The 18498-nt window shown below is 35.9% G+C and overlaps 1 protein-coding gene across 3 annotated transcripts in view; it reads left to right on the plus strand.

Moving 5' to 3' along the window:
• cspg5b (chondroitin sulfate proteoglycan 5b) overlaps positions 1-18498 on the plus strand; it is a 69609-nt gene that overhangs the window by 44410 nt on the left and 6701 nt on the right. For all 3 annotated transcript variants that reach the window (XM_081377474.1, XM_081377472.1, XM_081377473.1), the window contains one exon: positions 3240-3365. In XM_081377474.1, the coding sequence (XP_081233600.1) occupies positions 3240-3365 (126 nt within the window). The remainder of the gene's footprint in view (positions 1-3239; positions 3366-18498) is intronic.

Consider the following 18498-nt stretch of genomic DNA (forward strand, 5'->3'; position numbering starts at 1 on the left):
TCTTACCATCTTTCTTTCTTTCTAACCATCTTTCTTTCTTTCTTTCTTTCTTACCATCTTTCTTACCTTTCTTCTTTCTTTCTTTCTTTTTCTTTCTTTCTTTCTTACCATCTTTCTTTCTTTCTAACCATCTTTCTTTCTTTCTTTCTTACCATCTTTCTCACCTTTCTTTCTTTCTTTTTCTTTCTTTCTAACATCTTTCTTTTTTCTTTCTTTCTTACCATCTTTCTTTCTATCTTTCTTTCTTTCTTTCTTTCTTTCTTTCTTTCTTTGAAATCTTCTTATCTTGATCTATCCATCCAACCACCCATGGTCATGTTAAAACATGGTAAATCATGCTAGCAATGTGGTAACCCATACTAGAAACATGGTAAATCATGGTAAATCATGGTAAAACTTTTTCAAACTTTCTGGCTAGGCTTTTTCAAGCCAACTTAAAGTTTGTCTACGAACTTTACCATCTAGTTATTACTATGAAATAGTCTATTGAAAATAAAAATGTAAGTTATTAGTTGTCCTTATTTTTTATTACTGTTTGGACAATTGAAAGAGTCACAGGCTGCGTCCGAAATTGCGTATTCTCTTGAGTAGGTACTTATTTTGAATAAGTAGTTACTTGGCAATCACTAAAAATGTGCAGAAAATGTTCTATGTAGAATGAATGTGAGTAGTATGAGTGAAATTTGGACATATTGCCATGTTGTCATAATCATGTGACCTATCAGCATCAGTTGCTTAGCTTCACTGTCATTCATTTATCCTCCCTCATGGTCTCATGTGACCGATAAGTGTCTATTGAATGCCTCAAATAATAAGTCCGGGTACTGTTTTTGCCTACTCTTTTATGAGTACTGTAAATTCGGACATACTACTCTTGTCACATACCGTTTTTTGCCTGCTGCATAGTAGAGAAGTATGTGATTTTGGATGCAGCCACAGACTTGCATAACACATAATTGCACTAAAACTAAAGGTTTAAACCAGCTAGGAAGAAATTTAAGGAATAGTTCACCCATACCTAATTTTCAATCACTCAACGTTTATTTATAGAGCACATTTAAACAAACCGAAGTTGACGGTGCTGTACAATGAATAAAAGAATCACAATGAATTAAAGGGAAACAAGATGGAGCCAAGTCACCTTTATTTATATACAGTGGGGAGAACAAGTATTTGATACACTGCCGATTTTGCAGGTTTTCCCACTTACAAAGCATGTAGAAGTCTGCAATTTTTATCATAGGTACTCTTCAACTGTGAGTGATGGAATCTAAAACAAAAATCCAAAAAATCACATTGTATGATTTTTAAGTAATTAATTTGCATTTTATTGCATGACATAAGTATACATCAGAAAAGCAGAACTTAATTTTTGGTACAGAAACCTTTGTTTGCAATTACAGAGATCATAAGTTTCCTGTAGTTCTTGACCAGGTTTGCACACGCTGCAGCAGGGATTTTGGCCCACCATACAGACCTTCTCCAGATCCTTCAGGTTTCGGGGCTGTCGCTGGGCAATACGGACTTTCAGCTCCCTCCAAAGATTTTCTATTGGGTTCAGGTCTGGAGACTGGCTAGGCCACTCCAGGACCTTGAGATGCTTCTTACGGAGCCACTCCTTAGTTGCCCTGGCTGTGTGTTTCGGGTCGTTGTCATGCTGGAAGACCCAGCCATGACCCATCTTCAATGCTCTTACTGAGGGAAGGAGGTTGTTGGCCAAGATCTTGCGATACATGGCCCCATCCATCCTCCCCTCAATACGGTGCAGTCGCCCTGTCCCCTTTGCAGAAAAGCATCCCCAAAGAATGATGTTTCCACCTCCATTCTTCACGGTTGGGATGGTGTTCTTGGGGTTGTACTCATCCTTCTTCTTCCTCCAAACATGGCGGTTGGAGTTTAGACCAAAAAGCTCTATTTTTGTCTCATCAGACCACATGACCTTCTCCCATTCCTCTTCTGGATCATCCAGATGGACATTGGCAAACTTCAGACAGGCCTGGACATGCGCTGGCTTGAGCAGGGGGACCTTGCGTGCGCTGCAGGATTTTAATCCATGACGGCGTAGTGTGTTACTAATGGTTTTCTTTGAGACTGTGGTCCCAGCTCTCTTCAGGTCATTGACCAGGTCCTGCGTGTAGTTCTGGGCTGATCCCTCACCTTCCTCATGATCATTGATGCCCCACGAGGTGAGATCTTGCATGGTGCCCCAGACCGAGGGAGATTGACCGTCATCTTGAACTTCTTCCATTTTCTAATAATTGCGCCAACAGTTGTTGCCTTCTCACCAAGCTGCTTGCCTATTGTCCTGTAGCCCATCCCAGCCTTGTGCAGGTCTACAATTTTATCCCTGATGTCCTTACACAGCTCTCTGGTCTTGGCCATTGTGGAGAGGTTGGAGTCTGTTTGATTGAGCGTGTGGACAGGTCTTTTATACATGTAACAAGTTCAAACAGGTGCAGTTAATACAGGTAATGAGTGGAGAACAGGAGGGCTTCTTAAAGAAAAACTAACAGGTCTGTGAGAGCCAGAATTCTTACTGGTTGGTAGGTGATCAAATACAGGTCATGCAATAAAATGCAAATTAATTATTTAAAAATCATACAATGTGATTTTCTGGATTTTTGTTTTAGATTCCGTCTCTCACAGTTGAAGTGTAGCGCTATACAATACAGACTGTTTCAAAGTAGTGATACAGTGATAACAGGAAAAATTATGCATTTCAGCTGTTGTTCAGCTGAAGACAGTGTAGATTCAGTTCTGTTGAAAAGATCAATTATTAAATTAGTTAATTTCATCTACAAAGCAGTCCAGCTCAGTTTAGTCAGATCAATATTATTGCTGAATAATTGAAATAACATAAATAATACATAATAATAAATAATAAAATAAACAAGCAATAGACGATTAACAATATACAAGAGAGACCCAAAATAACATTGGGGAGTGTTAAATGCCAGAGAGAATAGATGTATAATTTACTCTGCTTCATACCAGCTATTCCAAATCTCATTGTGTGTTCACCCAGTTTTTCCCCATACACTGTCATTAGGGGCTACCAAGCTCCAAAAAAGCACCATAGAAGTATAAAAAATATAATAAGTCCACATAGGATTGTGTCATTGCAAGTGGTCACCGAAAAAACATTTGAGATGTTAATGCTAGGTGTAAAAGCTTATAGGGCGTTGCATTTTGTTACTTTCTTTTTCTTGTAGTAATCTTGTGTGTGTGTTGCTCCACAGGATGACACTTGCAAAGAAGAGCCATGCAAATATCCCCCTAAAGAGGACGAGTCTTTGAACAACCAGAACTCACTCACGGCAAAACTCGAAAACGACAAGGCCGCCACAGAAGACAATGCAGGGGAGGTAAACTCACTGCAGAACAACATGAACAATGTGTAGAAACATTTTATTGCCACAGGCTAGTGCTGTGACTGTAACGAGACACATTTGACACCACTTGGCCCCTTGGAATTACTAAAATTCTCTAATTAGTGGAAAAAATCAATTGTAACCTGATATAGTTTTACCATTCATTTTTTCTTGCCATGAAAGGAGCCACAAAAGTTGGCATGGTGTTAAAAACAAACAAGCAAAAAAAAACTAACTCTAATTAGTGGAAGTAGTTACTATAAGGGACCTTATGTCAAAATGATTTACGACTTTGACCTTTGACCTTTTGGCAGGTTGAACTTCCGGTGACCTTTATGATTGACAGGTTGAACTTCCGGATTGCGGTCATGGGATTAACCTATTGACCCTGCTAGCCTATCGATCATGTTGTATGACAGTTAGTTTTGAACTATGACCTATGTAGGACTAAATCATAATTTTGACGGGTAGTTTTGTCCTATTTAAACAAAAACAGATGTTTTTGTTTGAACTTTGTCCCATTTATATGTGCGTGGTGATTGTGCCTGCGCCCCCTCCGCAGTGAAAGTGAGAAGTCACACAAAATAATCTCATCCTTTATATAATTTATATGATATAATCTAAAACATACATTGAAACCAATTATTTTAGATGAATAAAAGTATATAAAATAAAAAGCTTACTAAAACCAATTATTTTAGATGAATAAAAGAATATAATATAAAAGCTTACTAAAACCAATAGTTTTAGATGAATAAAATTGTCTTACCTTATTTTAGAAAGTTGAAGTATACCATTGATGTCCACAAAAAATGCAATGTATGAATGGATTCAAAATTGTTTTACACAACTGAATTCACATAGTCATTCCTGAATGACCTCACACTCTCAAAACATAAGGAGCGCGCTTCTAATGTATGTGTGTCAAAAAGTAAAACACACGTGTGTGTGTGTGTGTGTGTGTGTGTCTATGCGCGCGCCCCTATTCCTGTGAGCTCTGACATCTGAAACACGGTGAAGTCTATATCAGACTAACAAGTTGAAAACATGCCTTTAAAAGTATAATATAAATATCTTATTGATCCAATTATTTTAGTTTTAGATGAATAAAAGAATACAAAATAAAAAGCTTGCTAAAAATAAAAATCATCTTACATGTTAGAGGTAAAGTATACCACGGATGTCCATAAAAATGCAATGTATGAAACGGAGTCGCAGGTCCCTCCTGCCTTCACATTCCTGAACAGTATATATAAATCGGGTCAGTTATTTCATATATGTCACATTCAGTTATTTCACATTCATATGTAAAACATTCTGTCCTTTTTAAAAGTATATAAATGTTAATAATATACAATAATATCTTACTAAAATAATTAAAGTTGAAAAAAGATTCTATCCTTTAAAAGTGTTTAAATGAAATCTTGCAAATTAAACTAAAGTTGAAAAACATACCTTTAAAAGCATTTAAAAAGCTTACTAAAACCAATTGTTTTAGTTTTAGATAAAAATTACATAAAACATTCTATCCTTTATATTCTATCATTTATATAATCTAAAACAATTAAGCTAAGGTTGAAAAACATTCTATCCTTTAAAAGTATATAATGAAATGCTTATACAATATATCTTACTAAAAATAAAAATCATCTTACATGTTAGAGAGAGTTAAATTATGTCCTACCATGGATGTCCACAAAAATGCAATGTATGAATGGGTTCAAAATTGTTTTACACAACTGAATTCATCTAGTCATTCCTGAATGACCTCACACTCTCAAAACATAGCGCGTCTAATGTATGTGTGTCAAAAATTAAAGGAGCCGTGCGCGTTTCTGTGTGTGCATGTGTGTGTGTGTGTGTGTGTGTGTGTGTGTGTGTGTGTGTGTGTGTGTGTGTGTGTGTGTGTCTGTGTGTGTCTGTGCGCGCCCCTTCACATGTGAGCTCTGACCCCTCTCCTTCCCATATTAGAGCACGGTGAAAGTGAGGAAGGGGTTTCCTAATATCACACTAACAAAAGTTGAAAAACATACTGTTCCTCAAAAGTGTATAAATAAAATGGTTATAAAAACATACTGAAACCAATTATTTTAGATGAATAAATAAAATTCATCTGACATGTTTAGAGTTACAACTCTTGAACTTACAAGTTCAAGAAGCTCTTAAAGACATAAATCACAGAGTGGTTCTCTCTCTCACACCAGCGTCTCTGACTCAGAGGGTTGTATTCAGTGATGGGATGAGACATTGTGAATGCTGTGTTGGGGGTAAATTAATTTCAAAGTTTAAATGATATCTTTTTTAAAAAATATTTGTTTCATAACATATAGATGTCCATACATTCTATGAATGAGATTGCAGTTGTAATAGAAAAGACTGTTTTTTCCTGACTCTGCTCCTCCGCATTCCTGAGCACGGTGAAAGTGATAATAATGTTTTAAATTTCACAAAAATAATATAAAATAAATACCTTGCTAGAAATCTAGTGAAATGCTTGTAAAAAGAATAAAATTCATCTCACATGTTTAGAGAGTTACGATTCTTGAACTTATGTGTTCAAGAAGCTGTTGAGAGCCATAAATCACAGAGTGGTTCTCTCTCTGTGAGAGAGAACCACTTTGTATTCAGCGATCAGAATGAGACATTGTGTTAGGGCTAAATTTATTTCAAAGTTTAAATGATATCTTTATAAAATGTAATGTATAAAAAATGTATAAAAAAGTCTCTCAAACAGAGGCCCTCGCTCGTGTCTATGCTGCATTCTGACATCCCCTCCTTTCATTTCCAGAGGTAACAGTGACACTGTGAAGTGTATCTCACACTAACTAAAGTTAAAAAACATTCTGTTCTTTATAAGTATATAAAATATATTCTCTCTCTCATCTAAAAGCATAACCTTAAAAAGTTTGCATTAGATATTTTAAAAGATTGATTAAATTAAATCTTTAAAGTTTCAATACATACTCATCTTCTATTTATCTGTACTTATGTATGATATAAATTATTATTTTTTGCTTAACGGTGACCTAAAGTATAATTGTTATTAAACAATGTCTGTTCAAAAACTGTACTTGGTCGTCTTAAATCTCATTTATACGAAAAAGATTCAAACAGCATTTTTTGTCCATGTGGGGGTTTCAACTTTTATGGTGGGGCTTTCCATAGCTATCCCGTACATCTAAACAGAACCATCACAGAAAACTACATTTTCAAAATGTAAACAAAAGTTTTAGCTAAATAAAAACACCTTATTTCCAGAGAGGCAAAGTAGTTCTTTATGCAATGATAAAAACGATCCAAAAAAGCAAATAGTTTAAGTTGTCCTATAACAGCCCCAGGCCCTTCAGTGATAAAACTACAGTGTGAACTGAAGCTTCAGGATATAGGGCGACAGACCAGATGAGTCTCGGGGGGAGTCTCTCTGCATTCCAGACTACATCCAAAGTTTACACTAATTTCTAAGCAGCGTCTGTCCAAAAACTTGAGATCTTAGATCTTTTGTCCATACAACATGAAACATGTTGTCAAAGTTTGTCACAATGTTTTAAGAAATCCTAGGACTTTACATTGCTCTTATTTAGACAAAGTTGTATCATTTGGAAAATCAAAGTAAAAATGACACATCGTATAAGATCATTTTTACTCGTATCTTCCGAACTAGGGTGAAACCCTTTACTGAGAATATACCACCGGCCATCTACTCAAAATATATGTAGAAGTTTCAAACATTTGTTGATGGTGGCCGTATGAACAGACGTTGGGGAGAGCTATAGCAGGAAGCATGCCCTTTGACCTCCTCGATTTTGGAGGCGTTTTTGTTAAAGATTTCTCCCATTGTGGTTCTCCCATCTACTCGTTTTTTTTCAACTTTGGTAAATGTGCCAAGAATCTATGACAACGTGTCTTCCGATAGCGCTTCATCGAGTTTAATTGTACATGTTCTACCGTTATGATGTACTTGTTACATGTTCTACCGTACATGTTCTACCGTACCGTTCTATATGATGATTTACACAACCGAGCAATAGACCGTACCTTTGACTTACCCGTCGAGAAGAAAGTAGATTCCTAGATAAAAGCTATCCCGATATTTATTTACATACCGATAAATTAAATTTGAATTTAGTTAAAACTTCTCCTGTGGCTCGGCATAACTATGATCCAGCATTATATTGTACCGTGCAGTGCAGCCTTTCAAATGTGGCGGGGGCAGTATCAACGCCTGCCATATGGTCTAGCGGTTAGGATTCCTGGTTTTCATCCAGGCTGCCCGGGTTCGACTCCCGGTATTGGAAGACAATTTTTTTTACATTGACAACAAAATTCAAGTTATTCAAGTTCATCAATAATCATTTTTAGTCTTAGAGGCCTACACGAACTGCAGAAACAAGCAGTTTCTTGAAGATTCGGTACCGAATCATTTTCACAAATACAATTATATTGAATTCAGAAAATTTCACGATGGAATACTTTATCATAATTTCAATTTAGTACGTCATCATTTCAACTTTTCATCTCATAATTATGACGCAGTGTCATAATTTCAACTTTTTAAGTCATCATTTCGACTTTTTGTCAATTACGCCTTTTTAATGTTTTAAAGTCATAATTTGGTTGTTGACTATAGTTGTGTTGCACCTGCATGTCCACTAACTCGCTTGTGAGAGTCAGAGTGTGTAAAGTAAACTCTCATTAGTGTTAGTAGAGTATTAGTGGACTGGTAGGGTTAGAATAAGTAATATTAGAATAAAATATCTGTTGGGGAGCATCGCGATAAAGAGTTCATGTTTAATGACAACATACCATTTTTCAACCGACCGAATCTGCGCATGAGAGGCCTTCTTCAACTTTTTAATTCAGAATTACAATGACGCCTTTTTAATGTAATGCTTAAAACGTTTTTTTAGTCATAATTTGGTTGTTGACTATAGTAGTGTTGATGATGAAACGTGCTAGTGCTTTTTGTACCTCTCTGGTATTATAGTGTTTCAAGATGGCGGAAGCCTCCTTGGACTTACCCGCCCCATGTAAATAAAAGATAAGAAATGATCTGATTTTACACCCATGAGGACATATTTATGAATAAAGACAATGATTTTAGCTAATTAAATACCATTTTTCAATCTACACATGAGAGACCTTCAGAAGTCAGAACTTCAGGGGTAGGTCCGTTGGCGAAAACACTGCGTGTGTAAAAATCAAATACTGTATGACACTTTTCAAAGTTAGAATAACCTGTTGTGTTCTGACACAAGGCCATTAACCGGTTCTTTTTTGTTTTATAAATGTACTTTGCTTATTTCTAAATATCAACCTGATAAATATGAATTCACGATTAAACAAGATAATTTTTAAGAAAAAACATTTTTAAGAAAAATAAACCATGATAATGTTTAGTTTAGTTGTTGATGATTTCTCTAACATCTCACTCACAACGCAAAACGTTGTAAATAAACATTTTCAAACTGTAATTTTATTTTATTGATTATGGTGATTTAAAGTTTTTGTTATTAACTAATACCTTTATCTTTTAACTAACATCTGACCCCAAATAAACAGATAATGGAATGTTCACCATCTACATGGTTAGATATTCTCCTATGTATCTAAGTAGTTGTGCTTAAATCTTTGAGTGTATTTTTACACGGCAGCATATTTTTGTCACACTCTTGTAAAGACTATGGACTAACTTATCAGACACTCACCACACTGATGTTAACATCGCCATATATTGTCTTTTCTACCATGATTGGAGCAACTATTGTCCCACCATTCTTCTGGTCAATTGTGAAGGTAAGCTGATTAGGGATCTGAATTAATAGCCGTCCGAATGATGTAGAATTATTATTATTATTAGTATTATTATGCTGTCGTTGTAGATGGTTGTTAGGCTGTTGGTCTGTCATGTTTCCAGAATGTGTTTGAATGCTCAGCATCTGAACGTCACCATCTGTTAAAAAAAAATTTAAGAAGATTGAAGATTGAGAAACATATTCACTACTAACAAAGTAAAATTATAAATCTTTTCCTACGTTTGATATTCTTTTTTCTGATTTTTTTCACTATGGACTTGATCCTTTTTAATGCTGTTTTCTCTCCATATTTATTCTGTAGTTCCTCTACTGTGTCTTCCAACCTCCCTGTTGTTCTTCTCCAACTGTGTCAACCAAAGACAAGCAGTTAGAAGAATAAAATGTATGTACAGCAAAACAAAGTTAACATAAAATTAACACATTCATACACCAGTTCAAAGTCAATGAACCGGCTGATGCTGCAGTGTTAGAGCACATGATGGCTGGTGAACAGACGCACAGCAAGTTAAACCAGAGTTAAAACAATAGTCTATGTTAGGACAATAGTATCTGATAATAGCTGATAACGGTCAAAGTGCGAGATAAGGCGCAAGTAGCCAAACTAAACATTTCATATTTGACAGAATACAACTACAAAAATAATCAACTTGTTTCTAATTTCTTTTTTTCTAAATTGTGATTTAATGTGATAGGAGAAGAAACAATATTAAGAATCATTAATAATGAATGTGTACAATTTAATAAACGTATTTACCTAACATCCATAGCCTTCGTTAAATTAAGACTAAGTTCCTTTTTGCGGACAAAGTGAACTTTGGAGGGCTCAAAATAAGTGCCATGGAACTCTTTTATCAAAAAATGTATTGATAATGATTAGTTATGCCAAATGATAGTTTGGCATGCATGGGATTGGTTGTCCATAGTGAGAGAGAAATACTTTTATTATAGAAATGGCTATTCTTTATTCTATTCTTTAATCCACAAATAAAATTTTTATACCTGCTCAAGTACTTCTTGATGAGTTTCTTCTGTATTAAACAGCGAATCTTCTCAGTCAGATCGTCGCAAGATCTCAGGAATCCTCTCACACTGCTCGTGTTCACGCGCTCCATCGCTGCACTTGTGTGTATGACTCGAACGATTCAAACTTCTCTCTGACGACATGTAGGACTTGTTGGTTATGCAGGAACTAGTTATTTATGGCTTTCCTGAGGCCAACCTCCATACATTCTACACAACAGGGTGGGTGGACCCCAGCCTGATAAATATTTCAGGACATTACACGCTGTAGCTCTACTAGCCTCGGACTGCTGCGCCACTGCAACAAAAGTTGAAAGTCCTGAACCTGACGCAAACTTCTGACCCACAAACTTCTGCGCATTAACGCACAAGGCACGATTGTACCGCAAGGGAGATTGCAGGAACATTGCAGGAGATTCAGGAACGAAAAGCTGAAAAAATGGCGACGCAAAACCTAAAGGAGAACGACCCCCCGTTGAGTTCTGGCGATACGGGGTACAATTATCCTCCGGCGTGTGAGTGTGCCACGGGCAAAGAGTGTCGTTTAAGAGCTATGCTGGACTCTATGTTTAAAGATTATTTTAGAGGCCAAATGGTTGGCTTGATGCACAGGATCATCGACGCTGCGTGTGATATGAAAAAAGATTGTGCGCAGGACACCAAACGTGTGACAAATCTCAAAAATGAAATGGATGACGTAAGAGGCTTGACAAAGCCATGGCCTGATGTAACGCCCATGTATTTTGACGGCAAAGAGCCGAACGGCATAATCCTCAGAAAAGTTTTGGATGTGTTGCGTGAATGTAGTGCCGAATTCGAAATCATTGAAATACTCGCTATATGGACATTCGTAACGGATCTCTGTGTGTCACTGGTGTCAAAAAATGCAAAAACTGACGTTGGTGAATTAGTTGAAAGTCTGGTCAACTATAGCCTGGAGCAAAACATGATAGCCTGCAGAGATTTTCTATTCTGGTTAGACCATCTGTAAATGTCGTTATTGTCGTTTTACTTCAATGTATGCAAGTATAATGTTGAAATAAAATTCTGGTAAAAAAATGTCTGAGCTCATAATATTTAGAATATTTCAGTATTTGTTTTCTAATTACCATATTCCCGAGGCGGCAATACAGTTGTATCATATCAAATGATACAACTATTTTGCCCAGAACAGAAGAAAGGACATTTTGTGGTGTTGTTCTTGTTCTCATTACATTTTTTAATAAGATGATGTGTTCTGCCATGGATGACTAGACACTAGTCCGGCAGAGAGAAGGGCTTGAGTGGACACGCCCTGTGGTCCCATTTTTATGTCTTCACCCTTTTCCCCGCTTCGCAACTGAGAGCTTTCCACCACCACGGCATCCGTTTCAGGCCAAACGGAGGAGTTTACTTAATCATGGATATGTCTCACCAGCAACCTCCGGCTTGTCACAATCCTGGCATGCGTCGGGAACAGGAACGCCTTGACACCTTTCAGAATTGGACTCTTGCACCAGTAAGTCCGGCCGAGCTTGCCAAAAGTGGTTTCTACTACCTTGGCCAGGGCGACAGGGTGGCTTGCTTCAGTTGTGGAGGCCAGCTTAGCAACTGGGAACCGGGAGATCGTGTAGTATCAGAGCACCAGAGGCATTACCCCAACTGCCCCTTCGTTCGAGGTGACCGTGCAGATAATGTACCTTTATCTAGCCTTTTCAATGTATCGGCAATGCAACGGTGTGAAGAAAGGTCGCTCACATTTGTCTACTGGCCCTCAAGAATAACTGGTCGACCAGACCAATTGGCTAAGGCTGGTTTTTACTATGTTGGTCGTAATGATGACGTGAAGTGCTTTTCTTGCGATGGTGGACTCAGATGTTGGGAGTCTGGTGATGATCCATGGGTAGAACATGCCAAGTGGTTTCCAAGATGTCAATACCTGCTGCAAGAAAAGGGCCAAGAGTTTGTTCATCAGATTCAAGCAAGATTTCCAAGACTATTTGAGCGGCTATTGACTCATGGAGACACGAGAGAATGTGTTGATCCAGCTGTGGGTCCTGGAGAAGACCGTTCAGAAGATGCGGTGGTGGAGTCTGCTTTAGAGATGGAATTTGAGTGTGGCCTGACGGCCCAGACAAATGAAGCTGCATCCCCGAGTCAAGATCTTTCAGACTTGCCTATGGAGGAACAGTTAAGAAGACTTCAAGAGGAGCGCACATGCAAAGTTTGCATGGATAAGGAAGTGAACATTGTCTTCATCCCCTGTGGTCACCTAGTTGTGTGCAAAGAATGTGCGCCTTCTCTGCGCAAGTGCCCCATATGTAGAGGATTGGTCAAAGACGCCGTCCGTACTTTCCTATCATAAAGTTTTCCTATCATTTGGATTTAACTTGATGAATAAACACAAAGGAGAAGTTTATTATTTTCACTCGATCCAGTAACAACATTTTTTGGATTTACAAACATTTAGTTAATGTTAAACAAGTTAATGTTTTTTAAGAATAATTTTGCGCAGGCTTTAAGTTCATAGACCTTTAAAATTAGTTGAAATTAAAATGTGATATCATTACCGAATTCAGTTGTGTTTAATAGATTCAATAGCACCCGCTGAGTTTTTCAAACAAAAGTGATGTTGTTGTATGCACAGATTTTGAGGGTCGCTTATAGAAAGAGTCTTTAAAAACATAGAACCAGAGATTAAAATATTAAAACATACATTCTAGCGCTATTTACAGTATAATATAATAAATGTCTCTCGTATCAAATCAAGACTCAAATCAAGCCAATTCATGTGAATACCGTCGTGTATGAACAAATATGATATCCTGGGGAAAGTGTAAAGAAAAAACATTACAATCGCAACCGGCAATACGATAAGTGTTACGCTAGTGGTGTTAAACAATTTCAAAACAGGGTGTTTCAGAAGAAATGCAAACAAAATCTTTTAAAGTCTTGTTCAAAAACGGTACGGTGAAAACTATGTGAACTTTGATGAGGCCGAGAACAATAGCCCTTTTATTTAACAATTATTTTCAATAATATTGAAAAACGGTTCAATAACAATGTTCAATATAAACAAGAATCCAATGTGTGAATCCTATGTTTCACATATAATAGTTAGATGATTTATCTAACCATTGAAATTGACGATAGATTAAACATTTCGGCATTCTGCCGAATAAAACAATGGTGTCAAAGTGTGGACGGAATAAAAAAATGAATCAATTCACGTAAAAATACCACGTATCAACCGTAATTCATTAGCTTAACCGTGTAATAGTTAAACGAGTTATAGCGTAATAGGTAACAGAAAAACAGCCATACTCATCTTTTACGTCGATGTTTCGTAGGCATCACAGAAAGATTTAGTCATTTTTTTTAGTCATATTTTTTGTTTTCTTTTTTTTTATAAAACAAAAAAGAACCGGTTAAAGGCCTATCGTGTAGAAGGACCTCTAATGTATAGGATACATTCCTAACATGTTTGACCAGGCTCTATGTACTTTTTGCAAACTGTACAAAAAGAAACAAGATCTCAATGACAGACATTCAAAACGGATCACTATAGTGGCTTTTCTGTATTTGTTTTAAATGGCTCATGATGATGAAGAATTAGAATTTACTTTTGTGGAATTTTACCAGCAGGTTTTACCAAAGTCTGGAACTTTGTATCGCTAAGGTGTGACAAAATACAGCCAAAGATTTAAGCACAACTACTTAGATACATCGGAGAATATCTTACCATGTAGATTGTGAACATTCCATTATCTGTTTATTTGGGGTCAGATGTTAGTTAAAAGATAAAGGTATTAGTTAATAACAAAAACTTTAAATCACCATAATCAATAAAATAAAATTACAGTTTGAAAATGTTTATTTACAACGTTTTGCGTTGTGAGTGAGATGTTAGAGAAATCATCAACAACTAAACTAAACATTATCATGGTTTATTTTTCTTAAAAATGTTTTTTCTTAAAAATTATCTTGTTTAATCGTGAATTCATATTTATCAGGTTGATATTTAGAAATAAGCAAAGTACATTTATAAAACAAAAAAGAACCGGTTAATGGCCTTGTGTCAGAACACAACAGGTTATTCTAACTTTGAAAAGTGTCATACAGTATTTGATTTTTACACACGCAGTGTTTTCGCCAACGGACCTACCCCTGAAGTTCTGACTTCTGAAGGTCTCTCATGTGTAGATTGAAAAATGGTATTTAATTAGCTAAAATCATTGTCTTTATTCATAAATATGTCCTCATGGGTGTAAAATCAGATCATTTCTTATCTTTTATTTACATGGGGCGGGTAAGTCCAAGGAGGCTTCCGCCATCTTGAAACACTATAATACCAGAGAGGTACAAAAAGCACTAGCACGTTTCATCATCAACACTACTATAGTCAACAACCAAATTATGACTAAAAAAACGTTTTAAGCATTACATTAAAAAGGCGTCATTGTAATTCTGAATTAAAAAGTTGAAGAAGGCCTCTCATGCGCAGATTCGGTCGGTTGAAAAATGGTATGTTGTCATTAAACATGAACTCTTTATCGCGATGCTCCCCAACAGATATTTTATTCTAATATTACTTATTCTAACCCTACCAGTCCACTAATACTCTACTAACACTAATGAGAGTTTACTTTACACACTCTGACTCTCACAAGCGAGTTAGTGGACATGCAGGTGCAACACAACTATAGTCAACAACCAAATTATGACTTTAAAACATTAAAAAGGCGTAATTGACAAAAAGTCGAAATGATGACTTAAAAAGTTGAAATTATGACACTGCGTCATAATTATGAGATGAAAAGTTGAAATGATGACGTACTAAATTGAAATTATGATAAAGTATTCCATCGTGAAATTTTCTGAATTCAATATAATTGTATTTGTGAAAATGATTCGGTACCGAATCTTCAAGAAACTGCTTGTTTCTGCAGTTCGTGTAGGCCTCTAAGACTAAAAATGATTATTGATGAACTTGAATAACTTGAATTTTGTTGTCAATGTAAAAAAAATTGTCTTCCAATACCGGGAGTCGAACCCGGGCAGCCTGGATGAAAACCAGGAATCCTAACCGCTAGACCATATGGCAGGCGTTGATACTGCCCCCGCCACATTTGAAAGGCTGCACTGCACGGTACAATATAATGCTGGATCATAGTTATGCCGAGCCACAGGAGAAGTTTTAACTAAATTCAAATTTAATTTATCGGTATGTAAATAAATATCGGGATAGCTTTTATCTAGGAATCTACTTTCTTCTCGACGGGTAAGTCAAAGGTACGGTCTATTGCTCGGTTGTGTAAATCATCATATAGAACGGTACGGTAGAACATGTACGGTAGAACATGTAACAAGTACATCATAACGGTAGAACATGTACAATTAAACTCGATGAAGCGCTATCGGAAGACACGTTGTCATAGATTCTTGGCACATTTACCAAAGTTGAAAAAAAACGAGTAGATGGGAGAACCACAATGGGAGAAATCTTTAACAAAAACGCCTCCAAAATCGAGGAGGTCAAAGGGCATGCTTCCTGCTATAGCTCTCCCCAACGTCTGTTCATACGGCCACCATCAACAAATGTTTGAAACTTCTACATATATTTTGAGTAGATGGCCGGTGGTATATTCTCAGTAAAGGGTTTCACCCTAGTTCGGAAGATACGAGTAAAAATGATCTTATACGATGTGTCATTTTTACTTTGATTTTCCAAATGATACAACTTTGTCTAAATAAGAGCAATGTAAAGTCCTAGGATTTCTTAAAACATTGTGACAAACTTTGACAACATGTTTCATGTTGTATGGACAAAAGATCTAAGATCTCAAGTTTTTGGACAGACGCTGCTTAGAAATTAGTGTAAACTTTGGATGTAGTCTGGAATGCAGAGAGACTCCCCCCGAGACTCATCTGGTCTGTCGCCCTATATCCTGAAGCTTCAGTTCACACTGTAGTTTTATCACTGAAGGGCCTGGGGCTGTTATAGGACAACTTAAACTATTTGCTTTTTTGGATCGTTTTTATCATTGCATAAAGAACTACTTTGCCTCTCTGGAAATAAGGTGTTTTTATTTAGCTAAAACTTTTGTTTACATTTTGAAAATGTAGTTTTCTGTGATGGTTCTGTTTAGATGTACGGGATAGCTATGGAAAGCCCCACCATAAAAGTTGAAACCCCCACATGGACAAAAAATGCTGTTTGAATCTTTTTCGTATAAATGAGATTTAAGACGACCAAGTACAGTTTTTGAACAGACATTGTTTAATAACAATTATACTTTAGGTCACCGTTAAGCAAAAAATAATAATTTATATCATACATAAGTACAGATAAATAGAAGATGAGTATGTATTGAAACTTTAAAGATTTAATTTAATCAATCTTTTAAAATATCTAATGCAAACTTTTTAAGGTTATGCTTTTAGATGAGAGAGAGAATATATTTTATATACTTATAAAGAACAGAATGTTTTTTAACTTTAGTTAGTGTGAGATACACTTCACAGTGTCACTGTTACCTCTGGAAATGAAAGGAGGGGATGTCAGAATGCAGCATAGACACGAGCGAGGGCCTCTGTTTGAGAGACTTTTTTATACATTTTTTATACATTACATTTTATAAAGATATCATTTAAACTTTGAAATAAATTTAGCCCTAACACAATGTCTCATTCTGATCGCTGAATACAAAGTGGTTCTCTCTCACAGAGAGAGAACCACTCTGTGATTTATGGCTCTCAACAGCTTCTTGAACACATAAGTTCAAGAATCGTAACTCTCTAAACATGTGAGATGAATTTTATTCTTTTTACAAGCATTTCACTAGATTTCTAGCAAGGTATTTATTTTATATTATTTTTGTGAAATTTAAAACATTATTATCACTTTCACCGTGCTCAGGAATGCGGAGGAGCAGAGTCAGGAAAAAACAGTCTTTTCTATTACAACTGCAATCTCATTCATAGAATGTATGGACATCTATATGTTATGAAACAAATATTTTTTAAAAAAGATATCATTTAAACTTTGAAATTAATTTACCCCCAACACAGCATTCACAATGTCTCATCCCATCACTGAATACAACCCTCTGAGTCAGAGACGCTGGTGTGAGAGAGAGAACCACTCTGTGATTTATGTCTTTAAGAGCTTCTTGAACTTGTAAGTTCAAGAGTTGTAACTCTAAACATGTCAGATGAATTTTATTTATTCATCTAAAATAATTGGTTTCAGTATGTTTTTATAACCATTTTATTTATACACTTTTGAGGAACAGTATGTTTTTCAACTTTTGTTAGTGTGATATTAGGAAACCCCTTCCTCACTTTCACCGTGCTCTAATATGGGAAGGAGAGGGGTCAGAGCTCACATGTGAAGGGGCGCGCACAGACACACACAGACACACACACACACACACACACACACACACACACACACACACACACACACACACACACACACACACATGCACACACAGAAACGCGCACGGCTCCTTTAATTTTTGACACACATACATTAGACGCGCTATGTTTTGAGAGTGTGAGGTCATTCAGGAATGACTAGATGAATTCAGTTGTGTAAAACAATTTTGAACCCATTCATACATTGCATTTTTGTGGACATCCATGGTAGGACATAATTTAACTCTCTCTAACATGTAAGATGATTTTTATTTTTAGTAAGATATATTGTATAAGCATTTCATTATATACTTTTAAAGGATAGAATGTTTTTCAACCTTAGCTTAATTGTTTTAGATTATATAAATGATAGAATATAAAGGATAGAATGTTTTATGTAATTTTTATCTAAAACTAAAACAATTGGTTTTAGTAAGCTTTTTAAATGCTTTTAAAGGTATGTTTTTCAACTTTAGTTTAATTTGCAAGATTTCATTTAAACACTTTTAAAGGATAGAATCTTTTTTCAACTTTAATTATTTTAGTAAGATATTATTGTATATTATTAACATTTATATACTTTTAAAAAGGACAGAATGTTTTACATATGAATGTGAAATAACTGAATGTGACATATATGAAATAACTGACCCGATTTATATATACTGTTCAGGAATGTGAAGGCAGGAGGGACCTGCGACTCCGTTTCATACATTGCATTTTTATGGACATCCGTGGTATACTTTACCTCTAACATGTAAGATGATTTTTATTTTTAGCAAGCTTTTTATTTTGTATTCTTTTATTCATCTAAAACTAAAATAATTGGATCAATAAGATATTTATATTATACTTTTAAAGGCATGTTTTCAACTTGTTAGTCTGATATAGACTTC

The sequence above is a fragment of the Scardinius erythrophthalmus genome (genome assembly GCF_964197995.2).
Source record: "Scardinius erythrophthalmus genome assembly, chromosome: 10".
Classification (NCBI taxonomy): Eukaryota; Metazoa; Chordata; class Actinopteri; order Cypriniformes; family Leuciscidae; genus Scardinius; species Scardinius erythrophthalmus.